At 36.2% G+C, this 17301-nt stretch overlaps 2 protein-coding genes across 2 annotated transcripts; both read right to left on the reverse strand.

The window, feature by feature from the left end:
• Positions 1 to 7192: 7192 nt before the first annotated feature.
• On the reverse strand, positions 7193 to 8140 carry LOC150052788 (olfactory receptor 5D14-like). Its single transcript, XM_090348853.1, has one exon. It carries the CDS (start codon positions 8138 to 8140, stop codon positions 7193 to 7195), a length of 948 nt encoding a protein of 315 aa, XP_090204979.1.
• Positions 8141 to 12863: 4723 nt separating this feature from the next.
• Positions 12864 to 13817, reverse strand: LOC150052789 (olfactory receptor 5D13-like). Its single transcript, XM_090348854.1, has one exon. The coding sequence runs from the start codon at positions 13815 to 13817 to the stop codon at positions 12864 to 12866; it is 954 nt and encodes a 317-aa protein (XP_090204980.1).
• Between the last annotated feature and the right edge of the window lie 3484 nt (positions 13818 to 17301).

Below are 17301 nucleotides of genomic sequence, written 5' to 3' on the forward strand. Positions count from 1 at the left end.
CCTAGCATACTGCAATAATTGTCACAGTTTCTATAATCAGTAGTACACATCCAACACAGCTAAATGAATTTATTTTATATCATATATTGATAGAATCATTTTCAATATCAGTCATAATAATTTACTTGTGTTGTTGATTTTTATTTTACTTTATTTTCTCTCATTTGGGTGTGTTTCTATTTTTAATTTCATTTATCACTTAAATTATCACTTAATTAATACATTTACAACAAAAGAAATGTTAATTGTAGGTTTAAAAGAATATTCTTTACATTTTAGAGTTAGGGTTACATTTATTTCTTTATTATGTGGAGTTAAAACAGAGCCGTTTAGAAAAGTGCTCTGATTTAGTTCCTTATTCTAGACACAGAGAAAGGTTTTAATTCCCAGCAACGTGCAGACAAATACAAATTTACTCTTAATAATATATATGTATTTTTCCCAATCATCAAACTCTGACCTGTTTTATTCTATATATTAGTCAATTTCTTCTATTAGTAGTTATATTTCTCATTCTGAAAAATTTTAGAACTGTCCCTACTATGGAAAATAAGCCAGTGACAAAATATATTGTGTAGTAAAAGATAAGAAAGTAGAGTTTTCATGCACAATGGGTCTAAGAAAATGTTCTCTACTAGTAAAAAGTGATTATAGGAGCCAGGAGTTTGGCCTAGTGGTATAGTGCTTGCTTTGCATACACGAAGACCTGGGTTGGATTCTTCTGTACCACATACATAGAAAAAAAGCCTTTTCTGAAGAAGAAGCAAAAATGGCCTATAGACACATGAAGAAATGCACAACATCTCTGGTCATAAAAGAAATGCTAATCAAAACAACTCTCTAAGATTCCACCTCACTCCAGTTAGAATGGCCAGGATCAGGAAAAGGAATAACAACAGATGCTGGAGAGGATATGGCCAGGAGGGATCACTAATACACTGTTGGTGGGAGTGCAAACTCGTTCAACCACTATGGAAAGCAGTGTGGGAATGCCTCAAATGGCAAAACAGAGAGCTCCCCTATGACCCAGCAATTCCACTACTTGGCATTTACCCAACCATCCAGAAACTAGGGCATACTAAATCCACTAGCACAACAATGTTCATTGCAGCATTATTCACCATAGCAAAGATATGGAACCAACCTAGATGTCCTTCAGTTGATGAGTGGATCAACAAGTTGTGGTATTTGTACACAATGGAATTCTATGCTGCTGTCAGAAAAAACGACATCGACCCATTTGTTAGGAAATGGAAAGTCTTAGAAAAAATCATATTAAGTGAAATAAGCCAGACTCAAAGGAACATAGGCTCAATGGTTTCCCTCATTTGTCATAATCAGTAGAAACCTTGGGCTCTACTAGCAGAGATCTGCAATAGAGCAAAACCTTGATACATAAGGCCATATAGTATGAAGCTAATTGAAAGGACCTCCAGGATATTGAAACAAAAGCCATATAATGAGTGATTGTTGTCCTTAATGTACTGTGTTATCTCTCATCTCTTTTGCTGTCCCTTGGTTATCTCATATTGTTACAGTATCTCACTTTGTTATTTGATATATTGAATTTATTTGTATTTGGTTATTTGAAATTGGATAGGGAAGTGGGGAAAACCAAGATGGGGGTGGGGGAGTGGAGGGACAGGTAATGGGGACCAAGACATGTGAAAGGGTATATGTGAATTAATGTACCTTCTATCTGGCAAATATCATGTAACCCTTTTATTAATTACAATAAAAAATATAAATTTAAAAAAAAGCCAGAAATGGTGCTGAGTCTCAAGTGGTAGAGCTCTAACTTTGAGCAAGTCCAAGGACTGTGCTCAGCCCCTGAGCTCAAGCCCAGGACTGGTAAAAAAAGTGATTATGTATTCTGACATAAAATTTTCATTTCCTCATCCCCTCTTTCTTTTGGCTATCTCTTATTCTTCCATATTCTCACCTCCATCTCTATCTTCCTTTTCTCTTTCACTTAGTATATCCAATTTGCCCAAATGTTGCCTGTGGAAGACAAGGAATAATAATGATAGGTAAAAAATTATTACATGAAATTATTACATGGAAAAATCAAGATATAAAAATCATTAAATGTTCTCTCATTTGGTGATCAACTCCATTCGTATCCTATTGTGACCAGAATTTCTTTCTTATGTCCAGTAAATTGTTTCTAGTCACATAATGCTAGAAACACATTCCAAATAACTCATCAATAAATATATTAGCTGATGGGCAAGAATAAATCACCGAAGTATCTTTTGATTCCAACACTCAACAGAAGTTTACCTATTAAGATAACTTCAAGAGGATTACAATAACTCAAAACCTAGGTACATAAGGTCATATAGGATGAGACTAAATGAAATGAACTCTAGGATTTGGAAACAAGAGCTTTATCTTGTGTGATTGTTGTTCCTAATGTACTGTTATTTCTCTTCTCTTTTTTGCCCTTTGGTTAAACTCATATTATTACTGTATATATTGAATATACTGTTACTTGCTTATTTGAAATAGGAAAAGGAAGGGGGAAAACAAGATGATTGGGAGGGGGTGAAAGGAAGGAAACGGGAACAAATACATGAGAAAGTTTATCAATGTGTAAGGAGTAATGCACCTGCTACCTCTCAGATGTAACTGTAACTCCTCTCTACATTATCCTGACAATAAAAAAGAAAAACAATAACTTCAATAATCTATCTCAAAATGAGAAACTGTACTCATTATGAATTTTATTAATATCATAGTTGACCTACCTAAGATTCTAATTTATTTACTAATATTATTTGTATAATAGCTCTTGAATCCCAAAGGCTAGTACTAATTTTCTAGTACAAATTTCTGTTCAGTGTGCAGAGACAGAGATATGTAAGGTCTTTTCTTGCAGCACCTTTTAGCTTTCACTGTAATTATTGTTTTTGCATTTAGAGATCGTTTTCATATTGTGATTTCTAATCTTCAATAGAGCTGGACCTTTTATGTTTCTATTAGCTTATTCAATCTGTTTATTTTACTTAAATATTCATGCATTCCACTTATTTTTCAACAATTTGCAAGGCTGAATTAATATTCAGTCCCCAATTTCTTGAACTTTCTTATCTTCTTACCCTGGGGATTTATGTTTCATTCTGAGTAGCATAGCTGAACCTATCCTCTAACATGGTCCTTTACAGAAAGAGGACACAACAATGCAGTTGTAAAGGGGGCATTCCCTTCTCCACACATTGTTTTCTAGATTGAAGTCAATTTCAGTTTTTAATGGAAACAAACCTGTTGGTGATGAAAGCAGGGCCTTCCTCTTCTGGTTGGCAATACACCTGAATTTTTATATCTGTCATTTCAACTATGGAGACATAGGCCCCAGAGACTATCAATTACCCCATTCTCTTGAGATCATAAAATAAACAATTAAATTAATTACCTCAATCTGATGCAATGCTTATATACCAGAAGGCCTGGGAATAAACTATTAGCAGTGCTAGGAACATTTCATAGAAAACTGTTTCCTACATTAAAGCTAACTTCCTTAGCCTTTTAATCACCCCCTTAAAATTTCAAAATTATGAAATGTCTATGCAATTACATAGACCGTGTATGTCAGTGATTTTCATGTATCTGGCCAAGTTCAGTATAAGAGAAATTATTTTTCAAAACATGGCATGATGAGATTGAGTACAATACTGCAATTCCTCTCTGGTACTAGAACCTGATGTCAGTATATCATGTTTCTCAGGCAGGAACTGTACCATTTGAGCCACATCTGCACCACTGTACTGCTTAAGTTCTTTCTTATTTTACTTTTCTGTTTTGCTGGTTTTGTTTTTGCTTTTGCCTGGAACTGGCTTTTGGTCACCATTATCCCACTTCCAATCATTCCTGTAGCTGGGATTTCAGGCATATACGTTTGTGTATATGGATTATTGGATATGCCAAGATCTGGATAAATTTTTGCCAGCTCTGACCTGAAGCCCATTCTTCCTAATATCTATATTTTATAAAAATTAACAACTTCATTCAATATTATATCAAACTGAAACAGTATGTTATTAAATACCTAGTCTATGTTTAAATTTCTGTGACTTCCCTAAAGAAAATCTGGTTTTCAGTTAGTCCAAATTGAGTCAAAACAAATGGCAGTGGGATAACTATGTTTCGTTCAATGTAGGACAGTGTGTGTGTGTGTGTCTGTGTCTGTGTCTGTGCACATGTGGTGTTTGTGTGTGTGTGTGTGTGTGTGTGTGTGTGTGTGTGTGTGCAGGTTTATTGGAGAAAAAATGTAGAAAGGAGACCATAGAGAATGCTTGTATTTGAACGATTGTGTTGTTTGATGACATTAAATTTGTTCTTGCACCATTTATTTCAAATGGGTATTAAGCTAAAGAATGCTTATTAATTCAAATTCATTTTTAAGTTCTTTTTGAGCTCTATGTAGGAGAGAATATCAATCACACTCAATCTGATGACAAATAGTAACTGATTAGAAGATGTTTAATGATGTTCTTTCTGATTTATAAATTTCTGTGGTGTCATCTTGGTTATTTTATTTTAAACAATTCACTAAAATTGTTGCCTAATGCTTTTAATAGCCATTGGATCACCACTATATCCTTTTCTGAAAAGAAAAAAAGATCTAAAACTGTGACTTTCTAATTTTATTTTTTCACCCTTGATGTTCTTCTGATCTTCCCTCTCTGACTCAGAAATATAATTCATAAAGAAAATTATATGTGGCTACTCCCTATAATCATAGCTAATTGGGAGGCATATATGGGGAAGGATCATATTTTAAGACCAGTATGGGGGGGAAAAGTACAGAAAATTTTAGAAGTGGTACTGCTGTTCAAGTGGTAGAGCGCTAGCCTTGAGAAAGCTCAAGGACAGTGCCCAAGCCCTGAGTTCAAGCACAAGAATAGGCAAAAAAAAGTAAGCCTTTGTGTCATTCAATTGAAAGAGAGATGTCATGACAAATACCTGTCATCCTGGGTACATGGGAAGTATAAGTAGGGGGATCAAAGTCCAAACTGGTCCAGGCCAAAAAAAGAAGACCCTACCTTAAAAATAAACAAAAGGACAAGAGCAAAGTCCAAGTGATAGTTCATGTTTAGAAAATCTAAGACTCTGAGTTCAAATAGAATCGACAACAAAAAGGAAGGAAGGAAGGAAGGGAAAGGAGAGAAATGGGAAGAAAAGGGAGAAAAGGGGAGGGCAAGGGGCATAACAAGGCAAGATGCAAATCCTCCTGCACTTGAGATGTGGAAGCAGGAAGGTTGTGAGTTTGATGCCAGCCTAGGTAAATGAGTTGTGACCATATCTAAAAAAGAAATTGAACAAAGAAGGGGAGCTGGGGGTGTAACTCAAATGATACTTGTCTAGCACATATTCCATAAAAACACCACAGTATTTAAAATCTAAACATAATTAAAGTAATCTTATACCAATGACAGCCATTTCAAATTACTTCCTTTGTTTTTTTGAGATCACATGACTAGCTGTTGGTACCATTATTTTGTTCTAAAAAGTTAAACCACTCCAAGAGTCATGACAAGTTCAACTATACCATGTATCCAATAAACCCGATCTCTGTCCCAAAGAATAAGGTTTCTCATTTAAAGAACATTTTGTAATTACAATATCAACTGAATTACAATTTACTGAATTAAACTGAAAGTGACATTTCAAAGGGTGTTTGCAATCCAGATTAAAATGGAAACATTTGTACATATATTTTAACATTGTAGCTAACTCATGAGAAAATTGAGTCTTAACAAAATCATGGATATCTTGTTGACATATTTTTATTAATTTATAGTCAACTGTTTCATGTGCTGATTGACACTGAGACTTGAACCCAGAACCTTCATCTCTTCCTTGGATCTTTCACTTAATGACAGTGCTCTACCACTTGAATTCCTGTTGTATATTTTCCAGTTCCTGTTGTATATTTTCCTGTTTTAGTTTTTGCCTTATCATTTCTTCTAGTTTCACACATGTGGACATACTGTAAAATCGATTTAGAAACCTTCACCTTTGCATTTCACAATCCATTGCTTCTTTCTTTGGTTGCATACTTACTGAATTTCTTCCAGGCTATTGTTATAAATGATTCTTGTGAATGTATTTTATTAATTCACCTTTAGATAGTTTCCCAGAACTTTGAATTCTCTTGAAAATGGTAACTTCAGAAATAATGGTACTTTCTCTTCCAAGAGCCTAATGTAGGCAACTACAGCTAATGTTACCTTCCTGGCACAACACTTCATTTGAATATGTCATTAAATTTGTCTATCTACCATTCTTCTAGGAGAGAAAAAATAACACAAGGTAGTCTTCACATGTTAGCATGAGTCATTAATATTAGTATGAGTCATAGATACCTATATTTTATATAGACTACTTAAAAATACCTATGTCTATCTATAGAAGTGTCATTTTTATGCTACTCATTGAATTATGACTAGTAGATTTCTCCAGTTTTAATTTGTCATATTCAGTTATTTTCTATAATTTAGTACAGAAATTTTAGCCTTCATTCTAAAACTGTCTTGCTGTGTAAAATTTAAAAAAAAACAAATTCATGTACTTTTCCCAACAGAAAAATTTGCATCAATATGACACTGTTTAAACAAGAGAACTTTTTAATGATTTGCTGCTGGATCAATTTTGCTTTAGGATTAAGGCTGTCTGTTTGCAGTTATTTGGTTGAGTTTCACCAATATACAAATTTTAGAGTATGGGGCCGGGAGTTTGGCCTAGTGGTTAAAGTGCTTGCCTAGCATGCACGAAGACCGGGGTTCGATTCCTTGATACCACATACATAGAAAAAAGCCGGAAGTGGTGCTGAGGGTCAAGTGGTAGAGCTCTTGCTTTGAGAAAGTCCAAGAACAGTGCTCAAGCCCTGAGCTCAAGCCCAGGACTGGTAAAACAAACAAACAAACAAACAAAAATACCCCAAATACTAGAGTATGAACTTTGAAATACAATTTCCTCAATACTCCCTGGTAAAATATTTTATCTTTATTCCATATAAATGATAATAAATAAGGCAGAAATTTTCAGATCTATTAATTCTAGGACTACAACAATATCCAAAATGCTATCGAAAATCACTGAAATGACTCCACCAATTTCCTTAAATGAAAGTCAACATTAATTTCTGTGCTCTCTCATTAAGTGTGACTGAAAGGGTCTGGAGAGAGGCTCAGTGTAATGGGTCCTTGGTGATCCCCACTAATTTCCGGAATGCGTCTTTCACATCCTTGTTTCTCAAGCTGTAGATCAGAGGGTTCAGCATGGGGTTGACCACCGTGTAAAAGACGGAGGCCACTTTGACCACATGCCGAGAGTTTTTAGAGTTGGGCACGCAGTACAGGGAAAGGATGGTTCCGTGGAAGATGGTGATGGCGGTGAGGTGGGAGGCACAGGTGGAGAAGGCTTTGCGGCGCCCACTGGCCGACCGTATCTTGAGCACAGTCACAAATATGAACACGTAGGAGGTGAGGATGATCAACAACGTACTCACCTCATTGAAGGTAGCAAAGCAGAAAAGAAGCAGATGAGGAAGTCGGATGTCAGAGCTGGAGACAGTGATGAGGGAACTGTATTCACAGAAAAAGTGGTTGATCACACGAAATCCAGAAAAGTTGAGCTGCAGTGCGTGGCAGAGAAGTACCAAGGGGCAAAATATACCCCAGATATAGGAACCAGCCACTAACAGGGCACAGAGCCTCTGTGACATGGCCACTGTATACAGTAAGGGATTGCATATGGCCACAAAGCGATCATAGGCCATGACAGCCAGCAAGTAAGACTCAGTCACCACAGCCATGCACGACAGGAAGAATTGCAACATGCAACTCATGTAGAAGATGTTTTTATCGGTCATCACCAAGTTCTCAAGCAGTTTGGGTATGATGATGGAGGAGTAATAGAAGTCGATAAATGAAAGGTGACTCAGGAAAAGGTACATGGGGGTATGAAGTTTGGGGGTCATCTTGATAATTATGATCATCCCGAGGTTTCCCACCACGGTGATAATGTACATGATCAGAAACAACAGGAAGAGAGGAATCTGCAGCTCTGGAGAATCTGTGAAACCTAAGAGGATGAAGGTTGTCTCCACACTTAGATTTCTTGCCGTGATCTCCATAATTACTCTTAAGGGGAAAACAGAGTTGAAGAGATTTCTCCCTGCCAAATCTGATGTTGATAAAATAGAGAAACAGTTAGGCCTTGAATTCCTACCATAAGGACAGGCTTGTAGGTAATTGAAAGAATATTTGCATTATGCATACATAAATACACAGAGAAGTGAACATATTTGGAAGAAGTGATATTTGCCTCACACAGAAATACATGTTATTAGTGCTTCATTTCTTTATAAAATTAAATTATTATAAGAATAACGTTTTCTATTGACAGAAGTAAAAAATCCAAGAAAACACACATGACAGAAATGTAAGAAAAGAGCTAAGCAATCCCATTCTGCTAACTTTTATTCCACAATGTCTAATGAACTCACTGAATTCCTTATCTATAAAAGAACTAGGACCATGACCTTCTTTTGACCTCTCACCGAACTCAGAGAAAATTTGGTTGTCAATGGGCTTAGTGCAAAATATTTCTATGAATTAAACTTCTTCATTTCATAATATTTATCTCAGAATTCAGTAGCATCTGCCCCGACTTCACATAGAAGGACATATATTTGCAGTTGCTTCACATAGAAATATAAAAAAACCTATTTGCAATATCAGGAGAAAAATATGATCATCGTTTGGTAGGAAATGTGTATAAACTTACCTACTACAGAGAAACAGGCCATCACCCTGTTTCTCTGGAGATTGTGAGGGAGATTTGAAGGCTTTCTTTCATGTACCTGACTTTAATGCACTGGGGATAGTGACTCTAGAGAATACCAGCAAATTATTCCTTCACAATATCAAAACAAGCAATTAAGTTGAATATCATGACTTTGATACCATATTTAGTGATCTGAATGATCTTCCAATTACATGAAATGATGCACCATGAAGTTGGATTATCAAATATTAAGCCTTGTTGATACATTAAAATGCTCTCTGTACTGAATATTAAAATGAAACTCAAATCAGAGAAAGGCTGGATAAGTGGGACTGCATTAAACTGCGGAGCTTTTGTATAGCAAAGGACATAGCTAGTAAATTAATTAGGAAGCCTACAGAGTGGGAGAAGATCTTCACCAACCAAACAACGGACAAAGGCCTTATATCTAAAATATATCAACAACTCAAAAAATTGAATCACTCCAAAACTAATCTCCAAAGTAACAACTATCCCATTAAAAAATGGGCCAAAGACTTAAAGAGAGTCTTCTCTGAAGAAGAAACAAAAATGGCCTATAGACACATGAAGAAATGCTCAACATCTCTGGTCATAAAAGAAATGCAAATCAAAACAACTCTAAGATTCCACCTCACTCCAGTTAGAATGGCCAGGATCAGGAAAAGGAATAATAACAGATGCTGGAGGGGATGTGGCCAGGAGGGATCCCTACTACACTGCTGGTGGGAGTGCAAACTCATTCAACCACTATGGAAAGCAGTATGGCAGTGCCTCAAATGGCGAAACAGAGAGCTCCCCTATTACCCAGCAATTCCACTACTTGGCATTTACCCAACCATCCAGAAACTAGGGCATACTAAATCCACTAGCACAATGTTCATTGCAGCATTATTCACCATAGCAAAGATATGGAACCAACCTAGATGTCCCTCAGTTGATGAGTGGATCAACAAGTTGTGGTATTTGTACACAATGGAATTCTATGCTGCTGTCAGAAAAAATGACATCGACCCATTTGTTAGGAAATGGAAAGTCTTAGAAAAAAATCATACTAAGTGAAGTAAGCCAGCCTCAAAGGAACTTAGGCTCAATGGTTTCCCTCATTTGTCATAATCAGTAGAAACCTTGGGCTCTACTAGCAGAGATCTGCAAGAGCAAAACCTTGATACATAAGGCCATATAGTATGAAGCTAATTGAAAGGACCTCTAGGATATTGAAACAAAAGCCATATAACGAATGATTGTTGTCCTTAAAGTACTATGTTATCTCTCATCTCCTTTGCTGTCCCTTGGTTATCTCATATTGTTACAGTACCTCACTTTGTTATATGATGTATTGAATTTATTTGTATTTGGTTATTTGAAATTTGATAGGGAAGGGGGGAAAACCAAGAGCGGGGGCAGTGGGGGGGAGGGTAAAGGGTACCAAGACATGTGAAAGGGTATTAATGTATGTGAATTAATGCACCTTCTACCTGGCAAATATCATGTAACCCTTTTATTAATTACAAAAAAAAGAACAACAAAACAATGTCCGTGTCACCCATAAAACCATCCAGAGATGAAATAAATAATAAAGGGAAGCAGTTACACAGCCTAAATTCAAAAAAAAAATAAATAAAATGAAACTCAAACACTATCTTACCTACTCCACAACTCAGGAGCCTTCTTGGGATTTTGAAGGCAATCTGCACCAATTCTATGGAAGTTACCCCTACTTATTTACAAAATGAACCAAATGTGCTTCATTTGGAATGAATTCCCCAAATGAAATGAAACTCCGTATCAGCTTCGGCCCACCATTTATAAATGGTCATTTGCAATGTATAACCCAGCATATCTGCTTGCCCTGGAGGTGTATTTGGCAAATTGAATTTGTTTGGAGCTTTGATATACCTCACAAGTAAGGGGAAGGGAGGAAGAAAGGGTCCTTTCATCTTGCTTATTTTATTATCCTTATCTATTTTGTTTTTGTTTTTGTTTTTTTTTTTTTTTGCTCAGGGCTTGAGCACTGTCCTTGGACTTTCTCAAGGTTAGAGCTTTACCACTTGAGCCTCAGCACCACTTCTGGCTTTTTTCTATGTAAGTGGTACCGAGGAATCGAACCAGGGTCTTTGTGCATGCTAGGCAAGCACTCAACCACTAGGCCAAACTCCCGGCCCCTCTATTTTTTTATTTTAGTCATAACTCAAGCCCAAGCTCAAAGAGAATTAACTCTTCATTTCAAGCTAAAAATGTACCAAAAATTACATAATAAACTGGGTCATTCCCAAAGATAATGACTGGTAATTAAGTTAGCATAAGTGCTTTAGAAGAAAATGAATATATATTTTACATTATTCAATTGTATTTCACCATCTATCTCACATACGCAAGTACAAAACCACAGAAGCATACTATCTTCTATGACAATATAAACTGTAATTTTTCGTGTTATTTTCCCAGGTGAACTTTTTAATATTGCATTCCCTGCAATGTGTGTTATCCTGTATTTAGTGATTGCCCAAAATACAGTAATTATGTCATCTCTGGCTGAAATATAGTAAAAATAGAGTAGAATGCATGATTGTTCATGTCATATTCTTTGCTTGTTTGTGCCCTCACATATCAATGCAAGACTTGATGACACATTTTAATGTTGAGAAATGGTGAACTTATTGGAGATTAATACATTTACCTTGGGAAAATAATATTTAATTTTTAAATTACTGTAAAGCAACATATCCTTCATCTACATGAGGTAATCCAATATATTAGAATAAATGAAATTTATGGGATCAAATTCAACATATGTACATTATTTGTGAACATTGAATTTTTAATATTTTCCTTTTGGTAAGTTTTCAGGAGTTTCTCACAGGGGGAAAAATCAACATTTTCTTTGTTATTTGCAGTCAAGTTTATTATTGCTTTCTATTTTCTATAAAGAAAACATAATCCAGCCGGCTCTGAATGTGAAAGGATCTAAGATTTTGGTAGGATTTTAAAGGCAGATCTCTGAGACCCTCCTGAGTAACCCTTCTGTACAGATTCTCCTACTCAGTTACAGATGATCACTCTTTATTTGCATATGCTCTTTGTAAATCTGACACTGCCATTATAAAAATGCAATTAATAACTATTAAACAATATGTTCCCACAGCAAGGCATATGTCAAAAAGCTTAGGTGTCTATAGTATGTTTGCTTTCAAAATATGATTTCTATATTTGCTGCTAAAATGACCACAAAGAGGGTGACATCAAACAAACCACACATTTATTTACTCAAAGTCCTTACTGACTCGAAATCTGAAATCAATCTGGAGACAGGATGATAGTCCTTTTAAAAGTGCTAAGCAGAGCATTTCTTTGTCTCTTCATTACTAGAAAGCCAATCTCAGTCTGCTCTCAACCTTACTTAGCACCTTCCTCCCCTGATTGTCTCTCGGTGCCATTTACTATTATACCTGGTTTATTACAATAGGTTTAAAAATCTGACTATGGTATTCTTTCAGCCTAACTGTCATCACTACTAGAAAAGTTGAAAAATCTTAAATGTCGCCTGATGCATTTGAGACAAAGCCTCAGTAAAAACACCATCTGTAATCATTTTTAGAACTCTTAACTAAAGCAGACATACAAACTGGCTTAGAAAAGAAATGACTAAACAAAATTCAGTAAACCTAAACATTTGTTAAAAGTCTTCTAAAAAGACTTCTCAGATGGGTGGGCTTTTTGATTATAATTTTAGGGTGTCATTCTTATTTGATAATCCAGAAATTAATTTCACTGTGGACACGTACATGTAAAACTATAAAGTTTCCAAGATAAACTACATATGATTGAAACGCCTCACAAAGGGTTACTCAAGATTCATATGACAGGATTTCCACTTACATAAGAATTACATATTTCTGTAAAATCTGTTATATGCAAAACCAATGATCATTTATTGTTGTGACCATTGATATATTAATTTGTGATTTGAAGAATAAGTCTCACTGTTAGAGCCAGGCCACTATACTCTACTAAACCAGTTATTTTCAGAAATAAAAATGCGAAACCTTACATTAGAGCGAGACAGAGTGACAAGACCTGGTGGTGACAGCTAATTTTCTGAGCGTATCCTTCACATCCTTGTTCCGAAGGCTATAGATGAGTGGATTCAGCATGGGGATCACTACTGTGTAAAACGCTGAAGCCACTTTAACTGTGAGCCGTGAGGTTTTGGGGCTAGGCACACAGTACAGGAAAAGGATGGTTCCATGGAAGATGGTGATGGCAGTCAGGTGCGAGGCACAGGTGGAGAAGGTCCTCTGACGTCCACCTGCTGAAGACATCTTCACCACAGTGCTGATGATGAACAGATATGATGTGAGAACCACCAGGAGGCTGCTCACTTCGTTGAAAACAGCAATAATAAAACAGAGCATCTGGATGACCGAGAGGTCCAAAGAGGAGGCAGAAACTAGGACAGAGAACTCGCAGATGAAATTATCTAGGATGCTAGTTTCACAGTAGGACAGGGAAAGAAGGAAATATGTCAGTGTCAGGGAACACAGGATGCCCCACATATATGATCCGGCCACCAGACTGGCACAGAGCTCCTGAGACATAACAGTGCTGTAGATCAGTGGGTTACAAACGGCCACAAAATGATCATAAGCCATGGCTGCTAACATGAACATTTCGGTCACTCCACAAACACAAGCGCAAGAAAACTGCATGATACAGCCATAGAAAGAGATGGTCCTGTCTTCCACAACCAAGTTCTCCAACAGTTTTGGTGTCACGACAGTAGAATAGCATAAATCCAGGAAGGACAAATGGCTAAGGAAAAAGTACATGACTGTGTGGAGTTTGGGGTTGATCTGGATGATAACGATCATCCCCAGATTTCCCACCACAGTGATGGTATAGATGGATAGGAACACGAGAAAAAGAGGAACGCGGAGCTCTGGGTATTCCGAAAAACCCACAAGAATAAAAGTGGGTGTGCTGCTTTGATTTCCTCTGGACAACATCGTAATTCTTCGTGGTCTTAAAAGAGAGAGAGGAAGCTATCATGAAAAGCAGAATGAATAGGAATAAAAACAACACCAATAAGAGGTCTTGCCTCGGGAAACTACTTTGTAGAATGGCAACTCCTTCACAAATTAGTTAAAGATAATAAAAAAATAAGTATTATAGGGATAACATGGTACTGAAACTGTTCAGATATAAAGTTTTGTATTAAATGTTCTACAATTTCAGCTTTTCTTGGCATAATGCAGAATTTTAGGTTTGGGGAATCCTTAAAGTCTATGCAGTCTACTGTTCTTTTCTTCATTGCTTCTTGGTATTCCATTGCTAGCTTCTTTAAGGCAAAAGAAAACTTAATTTTGATATATATACTTCAGGGCCTTTTAGTGAAAATCAAGTGAACTATTTCATTTTTAGAAAACCTCTAGGATAATCCTGATAATTTTTATGATCATTGTAATTTTTTAAGGATGATATTTAGGTTTTAACCTCAATGAAGACAATAAAAGAAATGTTAACTGACCTGAAACCAGAAAAGCTTGATTAAACTTAGCAACACTTTTCTTCACACTAATGAGCCTCTGTTTCTTTTACTCACAGCAATCAACCACTACTCAACAGAGAAATATGACCAAAATTTATAGCAAAAGTGAAAATGAATTTCAACCATACCCCCAATGAAGGGGATTTATTGAGGGAAAAATCCTGAGAGCTGACTCCACAGTTTAAATTGTGCCACAGTCTTGGAGATATTAACACCAGAGAATTGTAATTAGGGCTTTCTTCAGTGAGCAGCAAAATATGTGATTACATAATACTGCTTCTCGTGTCTTTTGGGATGATATATTTTCTTCCGTGGCATTGGGGATAATTACTTCACATGTTTATTGCAAATAATTGTTGATTTACTGAACTCCTGAAACAATACATGCTTACTCACTGAAGAAAATATGAAGTTTACAGTTTGAAAAGAACAATGCATGAAAATTCAGAGATGGCTTGGGTTCAGCATGTTTCAAACACCAAGTTCAAATTTCTAATGAAGAACTGTAGGCAAATACTACCATGATAAATTATCTCATACTTTCTGGCATGATGCAATAAAGAAAAACGTTCTCCATTTATTTTATGTTCTTCCCTGTAAACTCATATCTCAGCTTCACATGAGATAACTGACACATTCAGATTGGTAAATGTGGTACAGGATCGCCCAAGACCCCTTAAGGTTATCTAAATCATGACAAAAACAGAAGAAGAAAGTGTCAGAGACCAGGGAAAAGTGGAAAACTGCGCCTACTAGATTTCATGTGATTTGGATTAGATCTTGACAAACAGGGGGCATGATATAAGCTATATTCTAGCTCCCATAGGTAGAAAGCAATGAAAATATTTTAAAGCTTAAATGTAAAAGGAATATTCTGTAGATTATATCTAGTCAGTTAACAGCTAAATTCTCAGAATGGAAAAACTTTTCAGGATAGACAAGAGTGACATTAAATTTAACAGTAATAAAAAAGAAAAAAAAATAACCCGCCACTCTGCCACTGCATAAAAAACTACACTTTGGAGATAAAAGGGTATAGAAATTCTCAGCTATGCATATGCTAAAAGAATATATTTCTATGAGAGCTGTTCTACAAATAAAGCTAAATTTTTTTCTAATTAAAGAGACTCTTTTAGTAAGAAGAAAACATAAGAGCATATGTAGGAAAATATAACTGTATTGCTAATAACTCATAATGCTATACTGTTAATTTTATGAAAATGGTCATGTCCCCTGAAGTTAGTTAAGCTACTAACCTTGGAGACTTCTTGAATAAACTTCAATCATTTTTATACTAAAATATGTAGCCTAGACACTCATATGCTCAATTACAGTAAATCTTAGAATTAATACTCCATTTTAAGGCAATCTTTTGTTATTTTCTCACTTTTGAGCATGGAAATCATCAGTCTACTCTTTTACCATTGCTTCTTATTGCTATTCACTTTTCCTTTCACTTTTTAAAAAGTATTTTTGGTGGAGTACTTGCCTAGCATGCACAAAGACCCGGGTTCAATTCCTCAGTACCAAATACATAGAAAAGACTGAAAATGGTGCTATAGGCTCAAGTGGTAGAGAAAGTCCAAGGACCGTACTCAGGCCCTGAGCCCAAGCCTAGGACTGGCAAAAAAAGTACTTTTTTATTATTTTTAAAGTATTTGTACAAAGGAATTGCCATTCAACAAGCTACATTGTGTGAACACAATGTATTATTATTATTATTATTATTATTATTATTATTATTTTGGTGCATCATGGGGCTTGAACTCAGCCTGGTCGCTGTCCCTGAGCTCTCCAGCTCAAGGCTACCTCCCTACCCTTGAGCCAAGCCTTACTTCTTGTTTTCTAGAGGTTAATTAGAGATAAGAGTATCAGATCCTTTTGTGCCCAGGATGGCTTTGAACCTTGATCCTCAGATCTCAGCCTCCTGAGTAGCTAGGATTACAGGCATGAGCCACTGCGCCCAGACCACAATGTATCTTGCTCAATGTGACCTATTTTACCATTTTCACTCATCACTCCCAACCCACCTCTTCCCACAATATCTTAATTTTGTAAGATGTGTATTGAATTTTTTGCCTTTAACAAATTAGAGTTTCAAAATTCTCCCATTTCCAATCACCCCTCCTTTATTTTTCTTAGTTTTGAGGTATATACAATGAATTCTGACTGCATTCTTCCCCACACGCTTCATTTCTCTACTGATGCCTCCATCACCATTTTGCAAGCATCTATTTCCTGGTGCTTATTTTGTTGGGCTTCATTTTAGCCTTGATAAAGGACTATACTATTTGAGACTCTATAAAGTGTATTATTCTTCAGTTTATTCAGTTATAACCACCCGCATACCACCCAGTGTATTTACTTGCTGATTTATAGGTACATTGGATCTACTACAAATGAGGGAAACCAGTGCAGCCTCTGTTTCTCTGGGCCTGGCTTATTTCACTTGTAATTTTTTTCGAGTCTTTCTGTATTGTTACAAGTAGCACAATGCCATTCTTTCTAACATATGACTAATATTTCATTTTGCATCTATAACTCATTTTTCTGATCCACTCATCCATTGAGGAACATCTGGGCTGATCCATATCTTGGTTGCGGTTAATAGTGCTGCATTGAACATGACTGTGCTGGTAGCTTTCATGTGGCCTTGTTTGTATGCGGTTTGATAAGTGCCCAGGAGGAGGACTGCTGGGTTACAGGTTAGTTCTACTACTGTTTTTTGTTTTTGAGGAAACTCCATTTCTGCTTTCCAGAGTGGTTGAACAAGTTTATATTCCCAGCAATAGTGAACTGAGTTCCCTTTTGGCCACATCGCCGTTCTAACTTGGGTGAGGTAGAATTTCATTGTTGTTTTGACTTGCGTTCCTTTATGGCAGGAAATTGAACATTTCTTGATGTGGCTATTGGACATTTTTATTTCTTTTTCTAGGAAGCTT

Source organism: Megascapheus bottae, chromosome 16 (genome assembly GCF_031878675.1).
Source record: "Megascapheus bottae isolate mThoBot1 chromosome 16, mThoBot2.hap1, whole genome shotgun sequence".
NCBI classification, from domain to species: Eukaryota; Metazoa; Chordata; class Mammalia; order Rodentia; family Geomyidae; genus Megascapheus; species Megascapheus bottae.